Source organism: Atractosteus spatula, chromosome 21 (genome assembly GCF_055471065.1).
Source record: "Atractosteus spatula isolate fAtrSpa1 chromosome 21, fAtrSpa1.hap1, whole genome shotgun sequence".
NCBI lineage: Eukaryota > Metazoa > Chordata > Actinopteri > Semionotiformes > Lepisosteidae > Atractosteus > Atractosteus spatula.
This window is the reverse complement of record NC_142726.1, coordinates 3946613-3968970: the sequence shown is the minus strand read 5'-3', so window position 1 is coordinate 3968970 and position 22358 is coordinate 3946613. Positions and strand designations below refer to the sequence as shown.

Below are 22358 nucleotides of genomic sequence, written 5' to 3'. Positions count from 1 at the left end.
CTGTAATGTTCTTAATGTAGTAGTACAAAAAACATCTGTAAAAACGTTCAGTACTAGACTAGTTCTGGAGGGGAAAACCTTCCTTCCAAGAATGAGTCTAGGAAATTAATCTGCAAGTGTTGTTCCAATGTACAGAATACTTGTATTCAGATATAGGACTTCAAACAAAGACCATTTCATTCCTAGTGATTCAAAGTGTATAAACAATAATGAATCAAGTTTGACCAACATAGTTTCTCCAAACATTTTTATTTTAAAATTATACTCTGTACACATCTACACAATGATTTCAGGAGTTCAAAGAATTTACTAGTATTGCTGACAGAGTATTTGAAACTTTTTAAAGGGCAGACAATCTAAATTTCTTAACCTCCTGGGTTCAGAAGAAAAGCTTCACTGGGTTGCTCCTTCCTTTAAAGAGATTAGTTTGCACAGAGGTAGGTTATGTTCCCATTTTCTGAGTGTGATTTTATGTTCATGATGATTTTTTTAAATTATTGTACCTGGTGATTTTGCAATGACTCTCAGGTGGATGTTTGAGTTTCTTGGAAGGTGCTTCTAAATTGATTATTTCTATGCTGCAGTTTTAAGATATAAAGAAACTATCATAGCACCATAAAATGTACAGTAAAGCCACTGCATATTATTATCGTGCAATTAATGTTCTTAGTCCCCTTGCCTTTTTACAGTATTTTACCCTTGTTAAACAGGCAGAATTGGGTCTTGTTGACTTTCTTGCATTTTGTTCGGTAGCCTCCCAGAGATTGAAATCAAATGGTTATACATGCATTTTTTCTGTAGAAATGGGAAACTCCGTTATTTTCAGATTAAAAAGATTCATGTCTTTTGCTTAATGTCTAAATAGCTCTCAGTAGCTGGATTTAATAAGTACCACAAATTACTTCCAGACTTTCTGACTTTATGTTATTCCATAAACTTAATGGACTTATGTGTTGCTGAGTATTTTTTTTTCTTAAAAAAACGATTAAGTAGATGTCTCCTATGATTTATCTCCTGTATCAAAACTACAAAGGATCTTTGTCAAGGTCAAGGGTACAAAAAGCATGTGGTTGGTATTTCCTGTTAGTATAACTTAAACCTTCCTTCCCTGAGCTTTTACAAAGTCTGCAAAACAAAGGCTTCTGAGGCCGGGAGGAGGCAACTGCTGTGTTCCTATGGCGGATCAAAGCAGATCTTACTCATTAGTTTCCCTGCCACCCAATTTCTCTCACACCATTTTGCAAGACGATGTTTGAAAATGCAAAAAAAGAGTCTCATTTAATTAGCTTTTGACATTAGCGTTTTTTTTTTATTTGCTGCTTACATTCTGTAGTTTTCTTGAGGGAATCTGAATCTCATTTTATTTTTGCTTATTGTTCAGTGTATACTATATTCCCCTGAAGCCAAACTCTTTCAAGTAATTTCTAGAGTTATTAAAAATTACATGGATTTTAGAATTTGCTTTCAATATAATGAAACCTTCTCTGTTTACACTTGAACACTAGTTTCCTACCCTTTACTTGATTCAGATGAGATCCATTAATTAACACGGCTAATTATATAACAGTCACACCATCAGGATATTACAGATGTCCAGCAAGCAGATTGGGGACTGAATTGCTACAGAATGCAAGCTTAAATTTTATATATGATGAGGCTGTGCAGGCAGCATGGTGGTGCAGTGATTAGCATTACTGCCTCATGGCTCTGGAGCCCTGAGTTCAATTTTTGGGGGGCCACCTGTGTGGAGCTGGTATGTTCTCTGTGTTCATGTGGGTTTCCTCGGGGAGCTCCAGTTTCCTCCCACAGTACAAAGACATACTGGTATGCAATTTGGTTTTTTGAAAAATTGGCTCTGGTGTAAGTGAGCGCATCTCTGTGTGCCCTGCAATGGACTGGTGTCCCATCCAGGGTGTACCCTGCCTTGCACTGGTTGCTTGCTGGGATTGGTTCTGGCTCTCCTGCCTCTACTGGATAAAGTGGTTAGAAAATATATGGATTAGGATGTGCATGTTATATAGATCTTGACTTACTCTGTTGTGTTCTTTTATAAACGATCGCCAGAACAGGGCCGCGATAATATATTTCCTTTGTTTCATATTGTTTTGATGACAGGTGATAAGTTAAAATTGTAAATGAGTACCAGTTGTGAAGTTTTTCATTCTTTTAGAATGGTTATTTTTATATCTTTACACAAGTCGTGTCCTATATCTTATTACAAAATTTTAAAACTACAAAAAAGTTCTTATAGACCATTGCTTGCTTACACAAAATGCATTGCTACAGTACCAAAATGCATTGCTTAGCTTTTTCCGCTCAGCATGCAATTTAGTGTTCAAGAAAAGACAAATTAACACAAAGTGCTTGTTTTGGTCCTGCTCTTTCAAATTACTTATTGTGCACTGGTGTTAATAAACATTGAGTAAATGTTTACAGGAATCTCAGCTCCTCTGCAGTCAACAGACAAATGAACAGAACTGCCTTCCTAGTTTCTTACTTAGTCTTCACTAAAGGCCACATAATTACAACCTTCCTCTTTTATCTGGGCTTGCTACTGGCACAGATTGGAGAACAATTACAGAATGAACAATGGCAGGCTGATGTACTGGCAGAGAGTGGGTGGATGATGTGGAAGGATTTATACAGTCTTATCATACTGGCACTGGACAGAAAAACAGTGTGGTCAGACAGGCAATTGCCACCAACAGCTGGTTCTTCAATGGAGTCTGATGGTGATGGTGACTGTAGACTTCGGAGGAATTGTGCGATCATGGCTGTCTTTGGAACAGAACATCTATAATAGGAGATTAGCTGTAATGTTTTTTCGAATATGGAACCCTCCAACCCCACAAAGCACCAAGTAGCTGGTTTTTGTTCTGTCCAAGCTCTAAATAATTTCACTGTACGATTTTTGACTTAATTATTCAAGATGTATTCAAGACTTTGTTCTTTAGCTTCTGTTCAAAAAGACAACTATGAAATCTGAGGCATTTGGTCTCTCTGGAATGAAGTTTGGGGTTAACTGATCGAATTTCTGCATCAGCATGTGTTGTGATTTTCAGACTTCACAGTTAAGATTTCAGAAATCACAGTTATAACTCACAGTTATATATCAAGTAGCATACAGTATGTGGTAGATTTCCTTGACAGAGGTATATACAGTATGTAAACCCACATGAGCAGGCTCCTAAACTGTACAATACTGTAGTTTCCTTGTAATTATAAGTCAATAGCAAGGCAGCTTGAATAAGCTTGAAATAGCTTATTGAGTTTATGTATTCAGAAACAAGTAAACTACATTCAGACGTCTGATGTCTGAAATGTGAAGGGAAAATAAGGATGACCACACAGGTGTGGCACTGCTAAATCTAATAGTAGTTCCCTGGAAGTTTAAGTAGAAAAATATACGTTTCTGAAACATAAGTCATCGTCATTATGCCAACTTTAAATGAGATGTCTGAATCAAACCTGGACAAACAGTTTTGCCATTGAACATGAGAACCTGAATGTTCAGCCGTTTCTTCAGCAGACCTGTGTAAAGAGTCAACAGATAAACCAGTTAATATCTCATGATGTTATTTAACAGATGTACAGGAGGTGGTCAAACTGTAACCCCACTCTTACAGTCTCCTATGTATAAATTCTTTCTGGCTGCCCACAACTCCTCTAACTCACCTCCCTCCGCCCAGCTTCATCCTTGCAGCTGCTTCTCTGATTCATTGCTCATAAACGAGGGGGGTTGTGAGATCACTGGACAAAGTTTAGGTGAGAAGTACGCTATCTCTTTATATACATCGTATCATTTTGTCATTACAAGAATTTGACTAAACTGCTGACTTGTTTGATAGCTGGGATCTACAGTAACTGATGTGTTAATGGTGAATTATTGTAAAATGCTTTTCTTTTGGAATTAAGATAGGATTTCTTGTGAGGTTTTTGAATGAATAAATAGTATCATTTACCCCATGCCTGCCAAACCTCAGGCTAGCTAAGGGTTCAATTGAATAGGAGATAAATAGATGTGGAAACTACGAACAGCCACATTTGCTCACCCAAAAGATGATAAGAATTTATTCAAAGCCTTGATTGAACACTTTTTTATAATGGATTGATTCTATTTTAATCTATTTTCTTCTTGTCTGCAGAAATATTTGTTCCTGAATCGTATTTAGTTTGGCAACCACGAGGTGAGTAATATGTTGCCCCCCAAAAAAGAGAAATCCCAAAAGGAGCCTTGATTGATAGATTTTGCAGAAGCAAAAGCAAAAAGTCTAGCAAGGTGCAACAAGATTCTAGCTACATTTTTGTGTAACTTTTAATGTTTCAAGGATACGATTTTCAAAGCTAGTTTACCAGGTTTATCTCAGGTTTGCAGGATTTAGATTTATTATTCATTTTAGATTTATCATTTTTTTTTAGCCATGTTGACTGATATTTTCTGTCGTGTATTCAGTAGTTTGGCCTACTTCTAATTAATGCAATGCAGAGAAGAGAGTAAAAAGTACAAAAATAAAAGTGTATCGCTACTGGCTGAGGGAAAGGCAGGAAGAGAATGAGTCAGGGAGCTGCTGCGAAGGTGAAGATAGAGTGCTGGGAGGGAGACTCGGGAGGTGAGATATTTGTGTTGGAGAGGGGAAGTGGGTAAGTTTAGAATTTTCCCTCCCCCTAAACATGTTTAAAAACACTGTTTTGTCGAGTTGTCTGAGGTGTTGCTTGTGATTAAGCTCAATTTAAAAATCCTTGTTTTTTTTCATCAGCAAGGTGATACTGTTTCGAGGTTTCCATGCAGAGGACATCTGGACCTTGTAGCTCCTTGTCCTTGTGTAGGACATTCCCTTAAACCCCAGAAAGTCTCCAAATTATACAGAATATACTAAACGAGGCTTTACTGGTGCAATATGCAATTTTAACACTCTTTGATTTGACTAATTTGGTAAGAAAAAGTAAGACGTTCTGATATCTAGAAATAAGATTATATCTATGGAGATGTACCTTGAAGAAGGGCTCTGGGTGGTTTTTCCATCTTCTATCCCAGATGTTTGTGGTGCTGCTTCTCATAACCTACAGCATTGTTGGAATTGCTTCCTGTGGAAATCCAAAAACAGGTTCTTAAACTGGCAGTTACTGGAAACAGGAAAAAAATAATCAAATACTTAAAACTTGTAGTTCTCAAGGAACCTAAAAGTGATTATTATAATAATACAACATGGTTTTAAAAATGAGAAAATTCGAATTTATTGTGCATTGGGCAGTAGCCAGAGATGAGTATAATCATAATGTTATTAATTATAGTAGTTTTAGCTTTTTTTGTTTAATTAAATTAGATTTTAAACTGATCATCTAGCATTGTAAGTAAATATTATGCTGTTCTCTCTGCTAAAAATGCTAAGCATGTCAAAATATTTATTAGGAACAAGTAATAGGTTTATTCCATGCTGAAAAAAAGAAGAAAGAGAACACAACGTTTCGGCTGTGGAGCCTTCTTCAGGTGTGAGAGAGACAGGGCAGTAGGCAAAGGTAAAGTAGCGGGAGAACAAAGGCTGGGAGGGAGGAGGAGTGAGAGGCGGGAGCAGGTGACAGAAAGAGAGGCCAATCAAGAGGTGTGAAGTCAGAATAGGTGTAGAGAGGTGTGAAATGAAACTTCCAATGAATGGAGAAAATTTAAAAGAACAGTAGTCTGTCGTTAAGAGAAGGGAGAATGTGTGATCCTAGCTGCAGAATAATTTTGGTTTCAGTAGTCTTTCTGATGTATGAGTTCATAAAATATTTATTATGTGTCTTTTCATTTCCCCTCAAATTCCAGTATGAAAAAACACATTCCATATTACTAAATGCATACAGTACTTTGTTTGATGACATATTGTTGTGAGAGGGAATATTTTCTGAACCATTTTAGATGCCTGATGTAGACATATGACGCAGTGTGGGAATGGCCAAAACAAACAGTACCAGATTGTGAGGTGGCTTTTTAGTTCCTTACCTAAATAATCCTTGTAGTCTTTGAAATACTTGTGCCTTAAACTGCGCCCATCTGTAACAAAATAAATAAAAATAGCACTGAACTCACCAGATATATTTCTTTATATCCACCCTGATTTAGACAAATCAACTGTGCATTTTCAAGTCTCAATGAGAAACCCCGTAGCCGCACACAGGGAAGAATGCAGAAGTGTATGCAAACTCCTCCAACCCCCCCACCTTTGAGCCACTCTTCTTTAAACATGTTACAGTTAAATCCAGAAGTTCAATTCCTGTGGGAGGAAGAGCAGGCCTTGCTGACAGCTCCACATGACTGCAACTGTCTATCCATCCATTTTCTAACCCATACAGGGCTGCGGGGGAGCTGGAGCCTGTCCCAGCAAGCAATGGGCACAAGGCAGGATACACCCTGGATGGGCTACCAGACCATCGCAGTGCACACACAGACACAAACACACAGACTTCAATACCAGGTCTTAATTTTTCCCAGAAGCTAATTAACCTACTGTATCAGTATGGCTTTGGTCCTATGGTAGGAAACCAGAAAGCCCAGAGGAAACCCAAGTTAAACATCTGGAGAACATACAAACTCCATGCAGACAGCACCCCAGGAATTGAACCCAGGGCCCCAGAACTGCTAGGCAGCAATGATCACTGCGCCACCAGAATAATCATTAAGCACACAAATCATTTCAGACAGGGAGAGACCATGTAGCTACAGGTGGCAGAGTGCAATTGGCATTTTAGTTTCAGATCTGTTGAAATGACTGACGGATGTCAGTGTACCTTCAGTTTTATTGTAAGGACAGAGGGTGGTAAAAGGTTCTTCAAAAAATCCTCCCATGTAAAAAAGGTCCTGCCACACAAGCACAGTGACCTTCCCCTTTGTGAAACCCATGAGATGAGAATATCTATTAGCACCATAGCCATGCTGACCAAACAAGTCTTAGTCCCACTGTGCCACAGGACTGCTCCCTGGACATGGAGGACTCAAATGCTTTTAAGGGAGGAAGTTACTCTAACAACCTTATGTAAGATGCGTCCTGTTCCAATGCATTGAGTCCTGTACTGTGGCTGTACTGAGTGTCAGTCTTGTGAGTCTCAGCTGCAGAATTCCGAGGGCTGCTGACCTGAGTTCCCGCGCTGTTTGATGCACTGACCCCTGTTGGGGATGCCAGCGGTAGGGTTGCCAGGGTTGATGATGTGGCACTCATACCCCGTGGGACAGTGCAGGGGCTCATCTCCATCCTCTGTGGTGCTGCAAGCTTCCGCTGAAAAAAAGTCCAACGACAGGGTGTTTTTTTTCTAAAAAAAAGTTCACAAGGGGGTCCAACCCTCATCTCTCCCAGTTCAGCCTGCCTGTGAAATATCGCCCTTCATGCACGCGTTCCAGTTTTTGCATCTCTCCCTTGCCTCATCTTTGCCCTTGCAGCAGCTTTCTGGTTCATCACTCATTCAAGGGGGGGTTCTGACAGTCCCGTTCTTACAAATAGTTTTCCCCAGCCAGGGGAGTCACCCCCATCAAAGCTGACTATTGTAATCCTGACTTTTCTCTTTAGGCTTTTCCCCCAAAAAATCAAAAGAAGCTCCTGCTGTGAACGGATCATAAAATAAAATAAATATTTGCATTAATTATAACAGGACTCCTTGGAAATTGAATGTTAAGTGTAAATTTGCCATTTGATTGCATTGTCTTATAGACTAGTTTAGTTTGCCAAGGATCTGTACTCAACTACACAGAAGCAGTTTAATTACATTTTTTTCCTTCGGTAAAACTATGGAAATTTTGTATTTCTGTGGCAACACATTAATTAAAACAGCAAAGCAAGGCTTTTCAGCTAAAAATGGAAATTACACAACAAGAAAACTGCTCAAACCAGGGTGGTCCAATTGCACTCCTATTAGGCTGGTCTGACTGCTGGTTTTCATTACAGCTCAGCTCTTAATGATCCAAATAAGCTACTGTTACCGGCTTAATAGGACCAATTTACCATCTTTTCCCAGCTTTTCAAGTGCTGCTGCTTGAAGAGACACAGAAAACCTGTAGATAAAACTGCCCCTTCCTGGATTGCAGTTGGACCACCCTGAATTAAACATTCAGTTTTGTCTTTTTCAGATCATGCTTTTGAAAGGAACACATAAAAAGATTGGAAATATGTGTACATTTCTAAGCCAGTATAAACAAACTATTCAAAACCCACACACACACACACACACTAGAATGAGCTGACTGAGCAGGCCTCTTGTTGTTTTCAGCATTTCAATAATAAAGCAAACCCCTGATATCTTATTATGAAGACTGCTGATGATCGGATTTACCTTCCAGTGTGTGAAAATGTTTAATTGACGTATACAAGAATCTCTCATGAAACTGTTCACAATTATTTTAAGTATTCAAAAGCATTAATTTAGTAACACTTTAGTTTACTAATATTTTAGTGAGAAGTACTGTAAAGCAGTTTGCACATTCGAGTCTTGTGTTTCTAGATATACTCTCGTTATTGTCGTCATTAAGTCCCTGTCAATGACAGAACAGGTGATGCTGTTTTCATGACCACTTCCTCACCTTGAAGGACTTCCTCTGGGCCGTCCAGAAGCCATCCATTTCCTCCCAGCCATCTCGGTTTCGGCTGCACCAGCCAGTCAAGAACTGGTAAAAATCACAAAATTAAAAAAAAAACCCTTATGAAGCCGAATGCATGGCATCACAAGTGAATGTGTCAATGTTGAAAAATGGGATTCATCTGTTATGTTTTTTGGAGACACACATACAATTAGAATTAGAACATCTGTCATGTTGTAACATTTGTATCAAGTTGCGTAGCGCAAACATGATGATTTCGAACAAGCACGAAGTAAGATTTTTTTCCAGTCTTGCCTATACCCATTTGTGATAAGGAAATTGTTCATTCTGAAATGTTTTTTTTATTTGACTTAAAGTTCCAGGTGAGTCCAGCTGGAATCACAGAGCAGTGCTAGAGAGCTTTGCATTTGCCTTGAACACTCAAGAATCCTAAAGACCCTCTCAAGAAAAACAAAGAAAATGTTAGAGGTGGGCTACAAAGCTTCTTTTATATTTTGGGGTTAGAAAGAATCAGCATTAGTGAGTTTCAAACTACAATAAAAGTAAAATGTACACAGTAACTTATAAAACTTATAATTAAAATAGACAAAATTTCCAAGTATGCGCAGTGCCATATTTCGTGATTCAGAAGGAGGCAACATAATTTCCCGTGAGGCGAGGTTGGTGAAGATTGTAAAACAAGCAGGCTTGTGAAGACGTCTCTTTTAATCCAATATAACTATTGCTCTTGACTTCAAGACAGTTTTGCCGATAAATTGAACATACTTGTTAATTCTGCGTGCAGATCACATTGGACTCTTCCTGCACTGAAATGTCTTCTGCACAACCTGTACTTATTCGTTCCTACATCGCTTTACTTTAGTCATTACAGTGACTAGTGAGCAGGAAGGGTCGATTTTACGTCACAATTCTCGCAAACAAGCAGGCTTGTGAAGACGTCTCTTTTAATCCAATATAACTATTGCTCTTGACTTCAAGACAGTTTTGCCGATAAATTGAACATACTTGTTAATTCTGCGTGCAGATCACATTGGACTCTTCCTGCACTGAAATGTCTTCTGCACAACCTGTACTTATTCGTTCCTACATCGCTTTACTTTAGTCATTACAGTGACTAGTGAGCAGGAAGGGTCGATTTTACGTCACAATTCTCGCAAACTCTCGCAAGTTCCCCATCTCTCCCGTGGTCAGACCAGCGATTTGCGAAAACATGGCGATTTACAGTACTTTCATAAGTTCAAGATTTTATGCTTAATTGGAAATTTGTAAAATGTCTGCATACCGTTAATACTGCATACTGCAGTTCCCCCTTAAACGCTGAATCGAGCCACGGAGCCTTTATTAAGCACGCATGGCAGATGAACGACAGGCTAATGGCTGAGCGTAGAGGAAAACTGCCGAGTGAACACGGTACTCTGTTTTAGTTTTTGCAGTGTAACGCATTAACTGCCAAACATGAGTGACTACATATGAAGCAAGCAAATCATGAAGAGACACGTATTTCCAAACTGAAAGGTTTTAGGAAGTTCCCTTGTCAGGACGTGTGTGAGGTAAGCTGGCATGTCCCTCTGCCTTCTCCCCGTGCTCTCGAAACGCTTTCTCAAGCGCCGCCAGCCTTGCACCGTGCTTCCACTTGCGCGCTGAGAGGGCTGTGCGCGCTGGTGGAGCGGAGCAAGCCGCCCCCCGGCACCGGCCGTGTGCACTGACCTGGTGGGGGCTGCACCGACTCCAGGCAGGCGTAAATGCAGCCGTTGTAGCAGCAGCGCTTGTGCCGCTCGCACTCCGAATCCGAGCGGCAGCTGGGCACCTCGCAGGCCCGCTCGGGCAGCGTCTGCGGGGGCGGCGGGCAGCGGTCGTTCTTCTGGTACTGCGCCGACTGGGACTGGCTGGGGTACTCGTAATCCTGACGGCGGTCGGACAGGGAGACACGCTGGTTAGCAACCCATCACGGTCACACGCCACTTTGGAAACTCAAGTTCAACGAGGGCCGAGGGAGGCAAGATCACATGCCTTGGCTTTCAGTTCTCCCTTTCACTGAGCGCCTGTGATATGTTTTTCTCATTCACCTCTCTAAACAAACGTGCCCCGTTTTGGTCTCCATTTTGTTCTGCTTTCTTCCAAGTGGTTTATTTCCCGTAGTTCCCTTACAGAAATGCGGTGTAAACTTGTTAAAAGGCCTGGGGTCAGATGTTAAGGCACCTAGTTTATTTCTGTAACAGATGCCCTAACAAGCAAGGATCGGCACAGGTAGAGACATGTATAAACATAGCATATCTTTTTGAAAGAGGAATAAATGATCCCTCTTTAAGATGACATTGCTTTTCTCTTTGCTTTGTGGCCTTATGCTTTGTGTTCCCTACTGGTGGCACTATCTTGCAAAGTTAATGACTAAAAAAGCCCTAAATCTCCAAGCATTCAAATCAGTGGTTTAGTGGATTGTTTTGGGTGAACAAGAGAAATCATGGAAAAGGGTGTGTCCAAAACCTTTTGGCTAGTTCATCTTCTCTGTGCAGAAAACCTGGACATTATTCACAAAATCAAATACTTTAAAACTGTTTCCTTGAATATACTGTACTATACATTGTCTTAATCCTGAAATTTTGCGGACTCCTCATGCACCCTCCCAGATCAGACACTGATGCTACATCTCCCCCATTTTTGGTCCTAGATTTCTGGATACTCACTCAAAAACATTAAACGTTCAAAAACACACATTCTACATGCTAAACTCTCTATTATTTGCATTTAAACATCTGCTACAGCTACTTTCAATGTTTCTGATTTATGTGGAGTAATCTGGGTAACTGTTAGAGCACACTGATGAAGGCACGGTTTTTGTGACATGTTCTTGAAGTACCCGAGCTAGGGTGAGGGTTAGAGTTTGAACAACACCTAGACATTTTGTGATGCATTTATGCGCTTTAGGATGCATTTGAAATGCAGGAATGCAGTTGTTTTTGTGTTTCCTTGAAAATTTAATTTTTAATTTTAAATTTTACAGTTTTTTTGTAAGCTCATGTGCCTGTCATCAAAACTGGTCAAAAATCAAAAGTTTGAAAACACACTCTCTACATGCTAAACTCTTATTTTTTGCATTTAAACAGCTGCTTCAGCTACTTTCAATTTTGCTGACTAATATGGAGTCATTTGGGTAACTTTTTGAACATTTTTTGAAGGCAACATTTTGTTTCCTCAAAGATGAAATTTGGCCCACTTTTTACGGTTTTTGGTTAGCTCGCACGCCTGTCAATCAAAATATTGTTCACAATCAGCCGTGATCTTGTCCATACTAACTTCTGGTTGAATAAAATACAGTATCAAATTCTTATACTGCACATGATTGTGTTCCAGAGTTGTTGTGTTGTCTTGTAGTTCCCAGCTGAAATGCAGGAAGGGACGATCTGCACATTCCTCTACAAATTCCTCAGCTTATGTGTTGATCTTACTGTAGGTTATCGTTGTGTATGAAGTGATCAGCATTGGATAAGTATTTTATTGGTTCTTTTAATCTCAGTAAGGGTTCCATCTGATCATTTTGTGTGCCCCTAGAATGCTGTTTAATGTAGCTGAACTGTCTTCCAGCTTCTGAGCAAATTCATTTAAAGAGCAAATGGATTCACCGTTTGTGCATGAAGATCAGAAGAGTGACGTTCCTGCAGATCTATTTGCCTGTGTATGAATGTTTGTTGATCTTTTTCATTTTATATTCTCTCACAAAAGATGTGTCCTGTAGTCACCGTGTGTAACAATTTCATTCTTTTACACAGTGAAACAGTTCTATTTGTCTTCTGTCTTCTCCGAGAATTAGCTTTTTGGAAACAATACAGATACAGTAATTATAGTCTTTGAGGTTCCTTTTGTTTTAAATTCTAGAAACTATAGATAATATGTCATAATATGGAAGTACCATGTAAATGTAACATTCGCAATGTTACAAAGTGAGTACGTTCTTTTGTTGTTTCCGATGAAGTGGAAAATCTTTTTTTATTTACTTTTCTTCATGTTCATTTTTATGAAGTATAGTGTAATGTTAGAGCAGTCTGTGCCTTTACAGTCTCTGAGGGTGGGAGGTATTACAACTGCCTCAGGTTTTTGCAAATTTGATAATGGGTTCACACAGTGCAATCATGTGTCAGCTGCAGTGGGCTGGTGAGTTGGGTGGTGGAGAATTAGCCCAAAAGCCATAAAACTGAAAGCAAATGTTTGGCACAGACTGATGAAATGTGGTTTCATCAGCTATAGCAGTCAGGTTGTCTTTCCCACATTGCACTGTACACACATGTAGAAAAAGAACAGTAGTGTGCTGTTTCAGCGTTAAAACTGCAAGAAGTGCCCTAATGAGAGTGCCCACTGTAAAAGAGAGACTTCGAATGGAATGGTGTAATTTTTTCTTTGATTTTAAGATTCCATCAGGACATTCTCACCAGTTTCATTTTCTTTATGATTTTTAATGGGATCTCTTTACCATCTTCTGATTGTGGTTCTAACTGCACAGAAACTGATAATAACCGTAAGAAGCTGTGGCCTAGTTTAGGGATTACAAAGGTGCTGGTGCTCCTTCTGGGTAACAGAAATGGCACAGCTCTAACAACCATGGGAACAGGCGCAATAGCTCTCTGACTGTATTGATATACCAGTTGGGTATCGGTATTGGAAAGAAACAAGTGCATGTTACTTTACTGAAAAATAAGGACAGCCATAGCTGTGCCATATCGATCATCATGGAAGCTACTGTGGTGTCTAAATTCCCGAGAGAAGATTCCACATCTGGTGTCCCTGACAGTCACGTCCTTCTGACGGGATTTGGAAACTATTTGAGTACATCGTCTTGCTTCAAGCACAGGCACAGCTTAGGTCTTTCACCAGTTTGTTTTTTTGTACTAATCAAGCATAGTTGTTTCTGATTCTTATAGGTCATGCCCTTTACATCCATAGAATTCATCCAGTGCTGGTATACACCCAACTGTGCCTTTTAAATCCCTTACACAAGACACTGTAGATCTTCATAAACCACTGTTAACAGAATCATCTCTATATTAAGAACAAGCCCCTTCTAAATGTGTCCTTTTTACTTTATCAGTGGTGTAAATCAGATACCCAAATAGTGCACTCACAACAAATCTTTCATCCTTTAATTGTGTGGCTCAATGAATTATCAATCAGCCTATTTAGACAGGTCTATTCCTTGAGTATATTGTGGTCTGCAAAGCAAATTGCAGATATAATTTGCTGTCTAACTATACGATATCTCAGAAAAATAAGTCTTTGGACGGACTACTTTTACTGATAGTCGGAAGCATGATTTAATTGACCATGTCACCTTACTCACTAGTCAAAGAATGATCTGGCACTGTTCTATGCAAAGTGTGATAGGACAGCAAATTAATAGCATTCAGGCCTCTCAGGCTCAATCATGAGACACTCTGCACTGAAGCCTGCACAATATTGAATTATTTCTCCCTTCCATTTCCTCCAGTTCAGACTTTCGGCACAGCTGTGTCTTAAGGGGCTCCTTTCAAGTTCAAGGTCTGCCAGTATGAATTTCTGAAACAAATGTGTATGTGCTGTATCTTTTATGCCTTCATACTCTCAGCTTTTCACCCTGCCCCGTGAGGCCCTGGGGAACTTTACTGAACCACTTGAGCTGAGTTTTGCCTGTTTTACAGCACAGAGGTGAACTTAGAAGAACGACACTCCTGATCAGGGACAACAAAACTGAAATGTGTAAGCTTCATTTCCACATCCAGTGAGTGAAACTTCACTGCTGAGATTAAAGGTGCCATTATATTTTAATGTTGCTGCATAATGGCATTATAGTCCCTTCAAAATTGCTGCACAACATGTTATAATTACATGCATAGTGTTTTATAGGGTGATATAATAGGCATAAGAAGTCATGACGTTTGTTCCAGCATTGTTTTGCTTGAAATTCTTTGGCTGTGTAGAGACCACTGTGAAGAGTAAATGGATCTGGGAGGCAGGCACTGACCCAAAGGCTGTCATTAGTGTCATTTAAACAAATCCACACAAGTGGAGAAAGAACACTAACTGATACTGTTATACACCTGTTCCGTGCGTCTATTTTTGGCTTCATTTTCAGTATGTTTGCAACAGGTGATTATGAATTAAATACACCCGGTGAGCTGCCAAAGGAAATGTGCATAGGTAAGGAGGGGCTGCACTAACCTTCCTGCATTGCACTGGTCTCTGATCATGGAAAAACCACAGGCACATCCATCTACATGAGCAGACGGTACAGCAGCTCCTAGTACTGAGCTGCCCTCCCTGAGTACAGTAATAGTTTAGCAGGAGAAAGCATGAAAATAACTGAAGCCACAATATTGAGGAAATATATTTCATCATACCTTCACAATATCTTGGTCTTAGTGTTTTCTAAAATACACAAAACATTACTTCAACATTTATGAGACACAGAATACAAATTCAGCAAATTGGTGTTCGTTATTATGCTCCTTTACTTAAAAATGAATTGCTTGCTTGCTTTTCAAGACATGAATCCCCCTGAGAACTGGAGACTTTCATTGTGTTTTTGAATGGTCCCTCTGTCTAAAGGTCCCTCTGTCTATCAATTGGAGCTTTTTATGGTTGCAGAGAGTCAGATCTAGTTTACATGGATGATTATTTTCCAAGATCTGAAACCCATTTTTGGGGATAATGATTTTCCTGTAATGAAGCAGTTGATGCAGCAGGAGTCCTACCATTTTGTCTGCTCCAGGTTGTCTATATCTTAATGTTTTATGTGCTACCATTCAGTTGCAAGTGTGTATATGAATGTAAAAGCAAACACAGATTGCCATTTTACTAGTTTATTCAATCACTAACAAAGCAAGATCTTGCTTGTATGGGTTGCTTTTCTACTGATGGCAACCTGGGGAGTGTGGATTTCTTTTGTGGGAAACAGACGTCTTAAATTGCAAACATGACTGCAAAGTTTATATAAATGTTTTATGTATACGCTTGCTTTTTTAGTGAACCTTCTTGAGATGTCTGAGCAGGTTAGATGCCAAAATAAGTAAAACATTATTGTTTTTAAAGGCAGTGTGTTTTTACTTTAAAACTGTAAGGTGAAATGTTGGAGTAGACAGAACCACTTTGATGAACACATTCTGTTGTACAGTAGCTGTCAGGATACTTTTTATATTTTTGGAACTTACAAATCACCTCTAGTATTTTACAAAATGTGCTGTATTCATTAAAAAAATGTATGGAGATCTTAAAGGAAAGAGCAGTACTGGAAAGGATGGAAAAGATTATTGGAATTTATATCTCAAAATAGGTCCCAAGCCTTTTTCAATTACTGCAGCCTTTGAGGATGTGGACCATTGAGATTTAACAGTTGTTCTCCCCACCAGCAGGTTACACTATGCAGCCCTGGTTTAAAAACTATCTTTGAGAGATTGTAGTGAGTTCCCGCTCAAATTTGAAACTTTCTCATGTTCCATGAATCCACATACAGTAGGTTAGCTTTACCCTTTCAGCGAAACTGAGTAGAAACCCTGAAAGGTTACTTACATCATCCTTGTCTCCCACCTTTTGGTGCAATCCCCTTTTCCGTCTTCTCAGGGAGAATCCAATGTCGGAAAAAAGCACCAGTGCACATAAGAAAGCAGCCAGGGCTTTCCTTGAAGCATTCTTCACCATGCTCCTTCTCACTTGTTGAATTTTGTCTTCCTTCAAAGATGAGTAGCTCTCTATAGAACTGTAGTATTCTGAAAGTCTTCAAGTCTTCTTCCAGCCTCTAATTTCTTTATTAATATTTTTTGTTCATATCTCAGTGTTCTCTCTGCTATTGTAGAATTATTTCCAGGAAAGGAGAAAAAGAAGAATGGCTGGAGTCTGATCCTGGACTTGAGAGTTGGTTAATTCAGTCTGCATGTGGAGCACATGTCTGCCTTATGCAGAGAGGGAGAGACAGAGACGAGAGAATGAGATATTTTTAGACTTTCTAACTGCCTTTGCAACGGGAGCTCACATCTGGCACTCTCTATTCAAAAATGTCAGTATGCATTGGATGGCCGCTGAGCATGTCTGTGTGTGTCTGGAGGACTGCAGGGAGCGAGTGGATTTGGAGGGGAGGGGAGTGGGGGTTTAGGAAGGAGGAACGAATGGGAGTGAGTCTGGTAAGGGGGGGGGGGCTGCTGGTAGGTGGTGAAAGAGCCTCTTTTTGAAAGTCTGATCATACCCATCTCCTGAAAGAAAAGAATGTCAGGCCTGCAAAAACAGCAATCAAATCGCACGCTTTCATACGACAAGCTACTTTCATCATTCAGGCCAGGTGGGAGTGCCCAAAGAAGTAGCAATAATGACAATCGGTGCAAACAGGAAACAAGATGCTTGTTCGCGTGCATAGTTTATCAACCTTACAGTTAACATCGAGTGAAAATACTCTCTTGAGAATAAAGACAAATGTGGGCTGTCTTTCTAAGTCCACAGACATTTTCAAGAGAAACTGACATTAAATGTTATTTCAGGAGAAATGCCACCGCAGTGGCAAATGGATCCAGGAAGGACTAATTGGCACTAATTTGTCGCACATCAGCAGTGGTTTATCTCACTGTTTAACTGGGGAGATGGAATCAAACAGTGGCATTTGAAGCAGTATTACAAACCTGAAAAGTGTTTAATTAGGCACTGTGAAATTCTAGATCTGTCCTGAGCCTGTGAAAGACTTGAAAGAATGATTTTCTATTCACTTTTATAAAAAGCTCACAATGGTTGACTAAATATTTTGCATTTTTACGGAAAAACACTTGTTTGCAAAATTGTTGAATGACTGTATATAATTGTTGCCACTCTCAATGCAGATCTCCCACTACGCTGTAAATGGATAACCCGGAGTTTTTCCACATACTGTATGATCTTTGCGTGATGTTGAGTAGTTTACACTCTGTTTTGTAGCCTTACTTTTGTAAACATCCATGAACACTCTTGTGAGTATTTATCAAAGAATTAAACGATACATCCACATAACATACACAAGCACCAAAACCTTTCTTTCTCTTCCTGAGGCATCTGTATAGTTCAAGGAGTCAGACCACTGCTGCAAACAGCTGTATTTAGTCATAAATCCAAGATGGCAGTTGTGCACTGTGTACCAGAAATCTCTGAGTGAATGTCTTATTTCTGATCTGGTTTACTCCACATTCATGTGAAAGCCACAGTTTTATTTTTTCTTTACATTTACAGTTTCTGCCACTAGCTACACAAGTGTGACTAAATAGTGTTATATGCTCTCCTGGCAGGGTGAAATTCACTTTGTTTTGCATTTGTGCTCAAGAGAAAAACGTTTTTTCTTATTTTAAGTGTGGTCACTATCATGCAGATGCAGCACAATACATCATCATCCCTTATATTTTAAAGTTTTTATCACTATCCAATGTTTTCATTTTGTTCTGTAGTGAAAACAGTCATTTTAACCATAATAAAGTTTCTGAAAAACTGCTTTTTGTAGAATGAATAAAAACTAGTAATGCAATCTTATTTCTGAGAACTTTTTAAGAAAGTCAATCTGCTCTGCAACACACATCTATTTCAACTTGAAGATGTGAAAAGAATGTGTTTGCAATTGTTTTTTAATATTGTTCTCTTTCTGCATTTTTCCCCAGTCACCTCTACCACTGAACTCAAACAAAAGGACAACTCAGAAATAATTATCATCTTAACATGTAAGTTTTAAATTTGGTCACAAAAATTTAAACAACACAGCAGACGAAATAACTGATAAAGTAGTAATAATTGACCTAGGAAAAATTATCCATAAGTGTGGAAGCATTTTTTAAAATTTCATTAACATGAGCAAGAGGTTAAAATGTATGGGAAACCAACATTTATGTGATCTGTGATTGCTGTGATTAAGCTACAGAAAGGGGAAAGTGTGTTTCTGTGCAAACCCTAACTACCTAGCCGTGTTGTTGAATCCAATACACTGGCTTCTTTCAAGAAATGGCTGGATACTAACTACAAATGTTAACTAGCAAAGCATCTAGATGGTCCAAATAGTTTCCTTTCCCTTGTAACTTTTCTCATATTCTTATGGAGTATTTGCTTGGACAGCAATGTGATTTTCATTCCCACCAATAGTCTTGTTTTTGCATAACCACCCAACAAAATCAAGTGTGATGTATAATAATGATTCTTGAAAAAACATTAGCATGAGTTTGCAAGTATTACATCTGTAACGGATACCCAGACATTTTGATGGTAATCGTGACTGAATTAAAATCACAGTATAGACTTAGTCATCTGGCAGCACTAACACTAATACACCATAATGAGTTATGCTATGAAGAATGAGCCTTTATTTCTCAGCTGCTTTTTCTAAGCATAGTCAGTTCTCCTGCTTAGAAGAACCCACACAGTTAAGAGAGTTAAATAGTCTTGATTGTAATGATCATTGGTGGCTGAAATCAGATTATCTTGCATAGCTCGAAGAAGAGCTGCTCTAACTTGCTTGCCAGAGTAAGAGAGTTAAACCCATCAGTGCACTATCCCTTATAAGGATAAAGGGAAAGCTTAGTTTGCTCTGCAATAACCAGTTACCATTTGTCATCATGCATTGGCTAGATTCACTTGCCCATTTATGGCAGGAGTGCAAGATGTTTGTGTGTGCGGGCTGATTTTTTTTAAGTACAAAATAAGTACATTGGGAAAGATAGCAAATCAGAAATACCTTTGCTCTGAATGAATATTCTTCTCAGATATAGAGGCTTTTATTTGTATCGAGAGAACACATTTCCTCACAGCACAATGAATTAAACGCGAAACCTGCAAAGCATGATGAATATGTATTTAGTGCATGGGCATATAATATATTGAGATGTATGTAATAGCTTTTGTTACGTAATTTCTCGATGAACACCACAATGGTGGGAGTTCTTTTGTTAGTTGTTTAGCTCACTTCAAACATGAAAATGGAGTTCCTCATCTGTGTGGTAACATTCATCAAAACGCATTGTGAATATAGGCAACAGAGGACTTAACTTGTTCTGTTAAAGTAGACAAATGTGATTATCCTAGCTTGTATCTGGCAGGCTGACTACGAGTGGCACAAGTGGGGTGGTGAAAACTTTGAGAGCGCATTATCAGACAGGTCACTTGAATGAGTTGGTGGCAATCTCAGTGAGTGCTTGTGAGCGTACAGAGCTGTCAGTGGGAGCTGACATGCCTCCAGTCTTTAGACACTCGGGCTCAGGGTGAAAATGAGGCGTGCAGGTAACTGCATATTTTGGGAAGAATGTCATCCCTGAACCCTCCCACTGCCTTTTATGATACTCAGTGTTTCCAACAGCTAACAATTCCAAATATGAGAATCCGAAAAATAAACCTAAAAATGAATGGTGATGGCAGATTCTAAGAAAAGAAAGATCATTTTTCACAGTAGCTCAGAAGGTAAAGATAATATTATTTATTCATTAAAACAGGGGATAATCCAAGGTTTTTGCCTGAAATGAGACCCTTAAACTAGATCTTTATCACCTTCATAACAACACTGTGGATTTAAGAATAATGAATTTCATTCACTGAAAAAAATGAAAAATACGTTGTTGTTTTTATCTTCTAATAAACACTGTTTTTCCTTTTTTGACCTTTTGGAGTTTTTATTGACAGGTTGTGTTAGTTGAACACTTTTGTTGGTAAAAGTTAAATAAAAATGATAAATAATTGGCATTAATAGAAAGAGGAAACCTCTTTTCGTCTGCATATCTTAGCACTTTCATCTTCACTACTACTTTCATTTTCACTCTAAATCAGATGTCAGATTTTCCTGTTTCTCGAATGACCTTGCTTCACAAAACAAGGCTCCCTGTCAGCTCAGGGCACGCTGAAGACTTGTCATTGAAGGTGAAAGAAGCCAGCCCCCACCCCCATCAAACACAATAACAGCTCTGAGGTCTGCCAGCTTTATTGGAATTTAACAGGAGTGAGAAGGGCCCTTATCCTATAGGGATAGGCTGCAGGCCTGTCACTGCGAAAGGGCTGCCTTAACTTTATGATTGAATTATTTACTGAGCAGGGATCCTTATTGTGAACAACCTTCAATGTGCAGAATGTTTTGTATAATACGTATTCCAGAAACCACAGTGTCTTGGGAAGACAAGTTATGTTCCATCTCTGAACACTACAGCTCAGACCTGTGTGCTGTTCTGAAACCTGACCCAGCAGAAAGGCCTCAGATTTTTACTGACCCATAATTAGACCTTTCTGAGGAATATAACATGTGGACAAGTTTCTGCTTTTATTGCAGCATGACCAGGCACCTGATCCCCCTGGGGTTTTTGGGGGGTTTAATTGTTTCATTGCATGTTTTACCGCAGTGGGCCAATCTAGAGGTTACTCTGGTAGGTTACCATTTCCATTACAAGCAGGAAAAGACATCAACATCAATTACAGGGCTCCTAGATCAGCTTTCCTTAAGAGCTCACTCTTGCATTCGCGAGATACCGGCTTTAAAAACAAAAAAGTGTGCCACCAGAAGTCACCTACGTTTGTGTTTCTTTCAGCTTACATCCAAATTCATATGAAACCAAACCTTAACATGCTCATGTGTTTCGACAGCAAAAACAAACATTTTGACGAGAAAAGTAAAGCTTCGTTTTGGAGTCTTTTTCTCCTTGTTCAAGCTGTGACAAATGAAACCTGTTGTGTACTGATTAGCACACCCCACCCTTCTAAATGGATTAAGTGGATTCTAAGTGGATTCATTTGGGATTTTCTGAGATTCTGCTGTGCTGTGCTACACATTGCTTTTACAATGATATACTTACATTGACATTTTGTATGATATGAAAGTTGGTTTTGTATTTCTTATTCAGAAAACATCATACTGACATTTTTGATAGTTTCCAACAGTCTGTTCCAGCCCAGAGAAGAACATACTGGACTGATTGAACCAAAAGACCTTACTTTTGTAATGTAATGTTTGCTGTTCAGCACCATCTTAAATTAACTTATGCCCACATTTTCACCACATACTGTATGAGACATACAGTAAAGTAAAACCATACAAGTTTGGAATTAAAGCTCTCAATCGGGTTCAAAACCTCCTTATCCTATGGCCAGCGGGTTAACAAAACTTTTCTCATCAAGTATTCTAAGCATTCACAAAGCATTACTGGATATTTCTTTGATGTTGCTGTCCCTGGCGAAACATTTCTAGCACAGCAGAAACAGTATTTTTCCTATTCTGCAGAAAAGCCATAAAATAAATGCTGCAATGACTGCAGACTCTTATTCCTGTAAAATGAGCAATGCATTTCTGAAAACCTCACCCAAAATAATCACAGAAACAATGCCACAATAAAGAAATTTGGCATGGGGACTATGTACTATTCTTCTTGTGTGCTCCAATTTAAAAAGTAATTTACTTTTTAACTTTTTAAATGAAATATCACTTTAAGGCCTTGTCCATTGAAATCAAGAAGACTTTAATTGGTTTCTTGGCAAGTCTGTCCAAAATTCTTCCTTTCTTCTCTTAGTTTTGAAACTGCTGTAGCACAAAGACAATCAAATAAATGATCCAAAACACTGGACCTGTAGTGGAAGCACATCATGACCTGTTTTAGCATGTGTTTGAAGCTTGCAGTTTATACAGTGTTTGTATGAAAAAGTGTCACTGTGAAATGAATTAATATGTCGCTCAAAAGGTTTAAAATTAATACTTGTTTTGTAGATGGTTAAGGAGTATTTATGCACAACTTTAGTGAAACTAAATTTAAATTAAAAGGGATTTTAATGATTTTTGTGCATTTATAATATTAAATGTAAAAAATGTGAA

The 22358-nt window shown here is 38.9% G+C and overlaps 1 protein-coding gene across 2 annotated transcripts; it reads right to left on the bottom strand.

Moving 5' to 3' along the window:
- Positions 1 to 230: 230 nt before the first annotated feature.
- wfdc1 (WAP four-disulfide core domain 1) lies at positions 231 to 16637 on the bottom strand. Of its 2 annotated transcripts, none has more exons than XM_088938697.1 (7): positions 16097 to 16637; positions 10271 to 10466; positions 8546 to 8629; positions 7110 to 7250; positions 5981 to 6031; positions 4993 to 5085; positions 231 to 3531 (listed from the first exon to the last, which is right to left on the bottom strand). In XM_088938697.1, the coding sequence occupies exons 1-6, from the start codon at positions 16223 to 16225 to the stop codon at positions 5027 to 5029; spliced, it is 660 nt and encodes a 219-aa protein (XP_088794823.1). In that variant the 5' UTR covers positions 16226 to 16637; the 3' UTR covers positions 231 to 3531; positions 4993 to 5026. The 2 variants fall into 2 exon arrangements, with proteins under 2 accessions (XP_088794823.1, XP_088794824.1); XM_088938698.1 differs by having other exon boundaries at positions 16115 to 16601.
- Positions 16638 to 22358: the final 5721 nt, after the last annotated feature.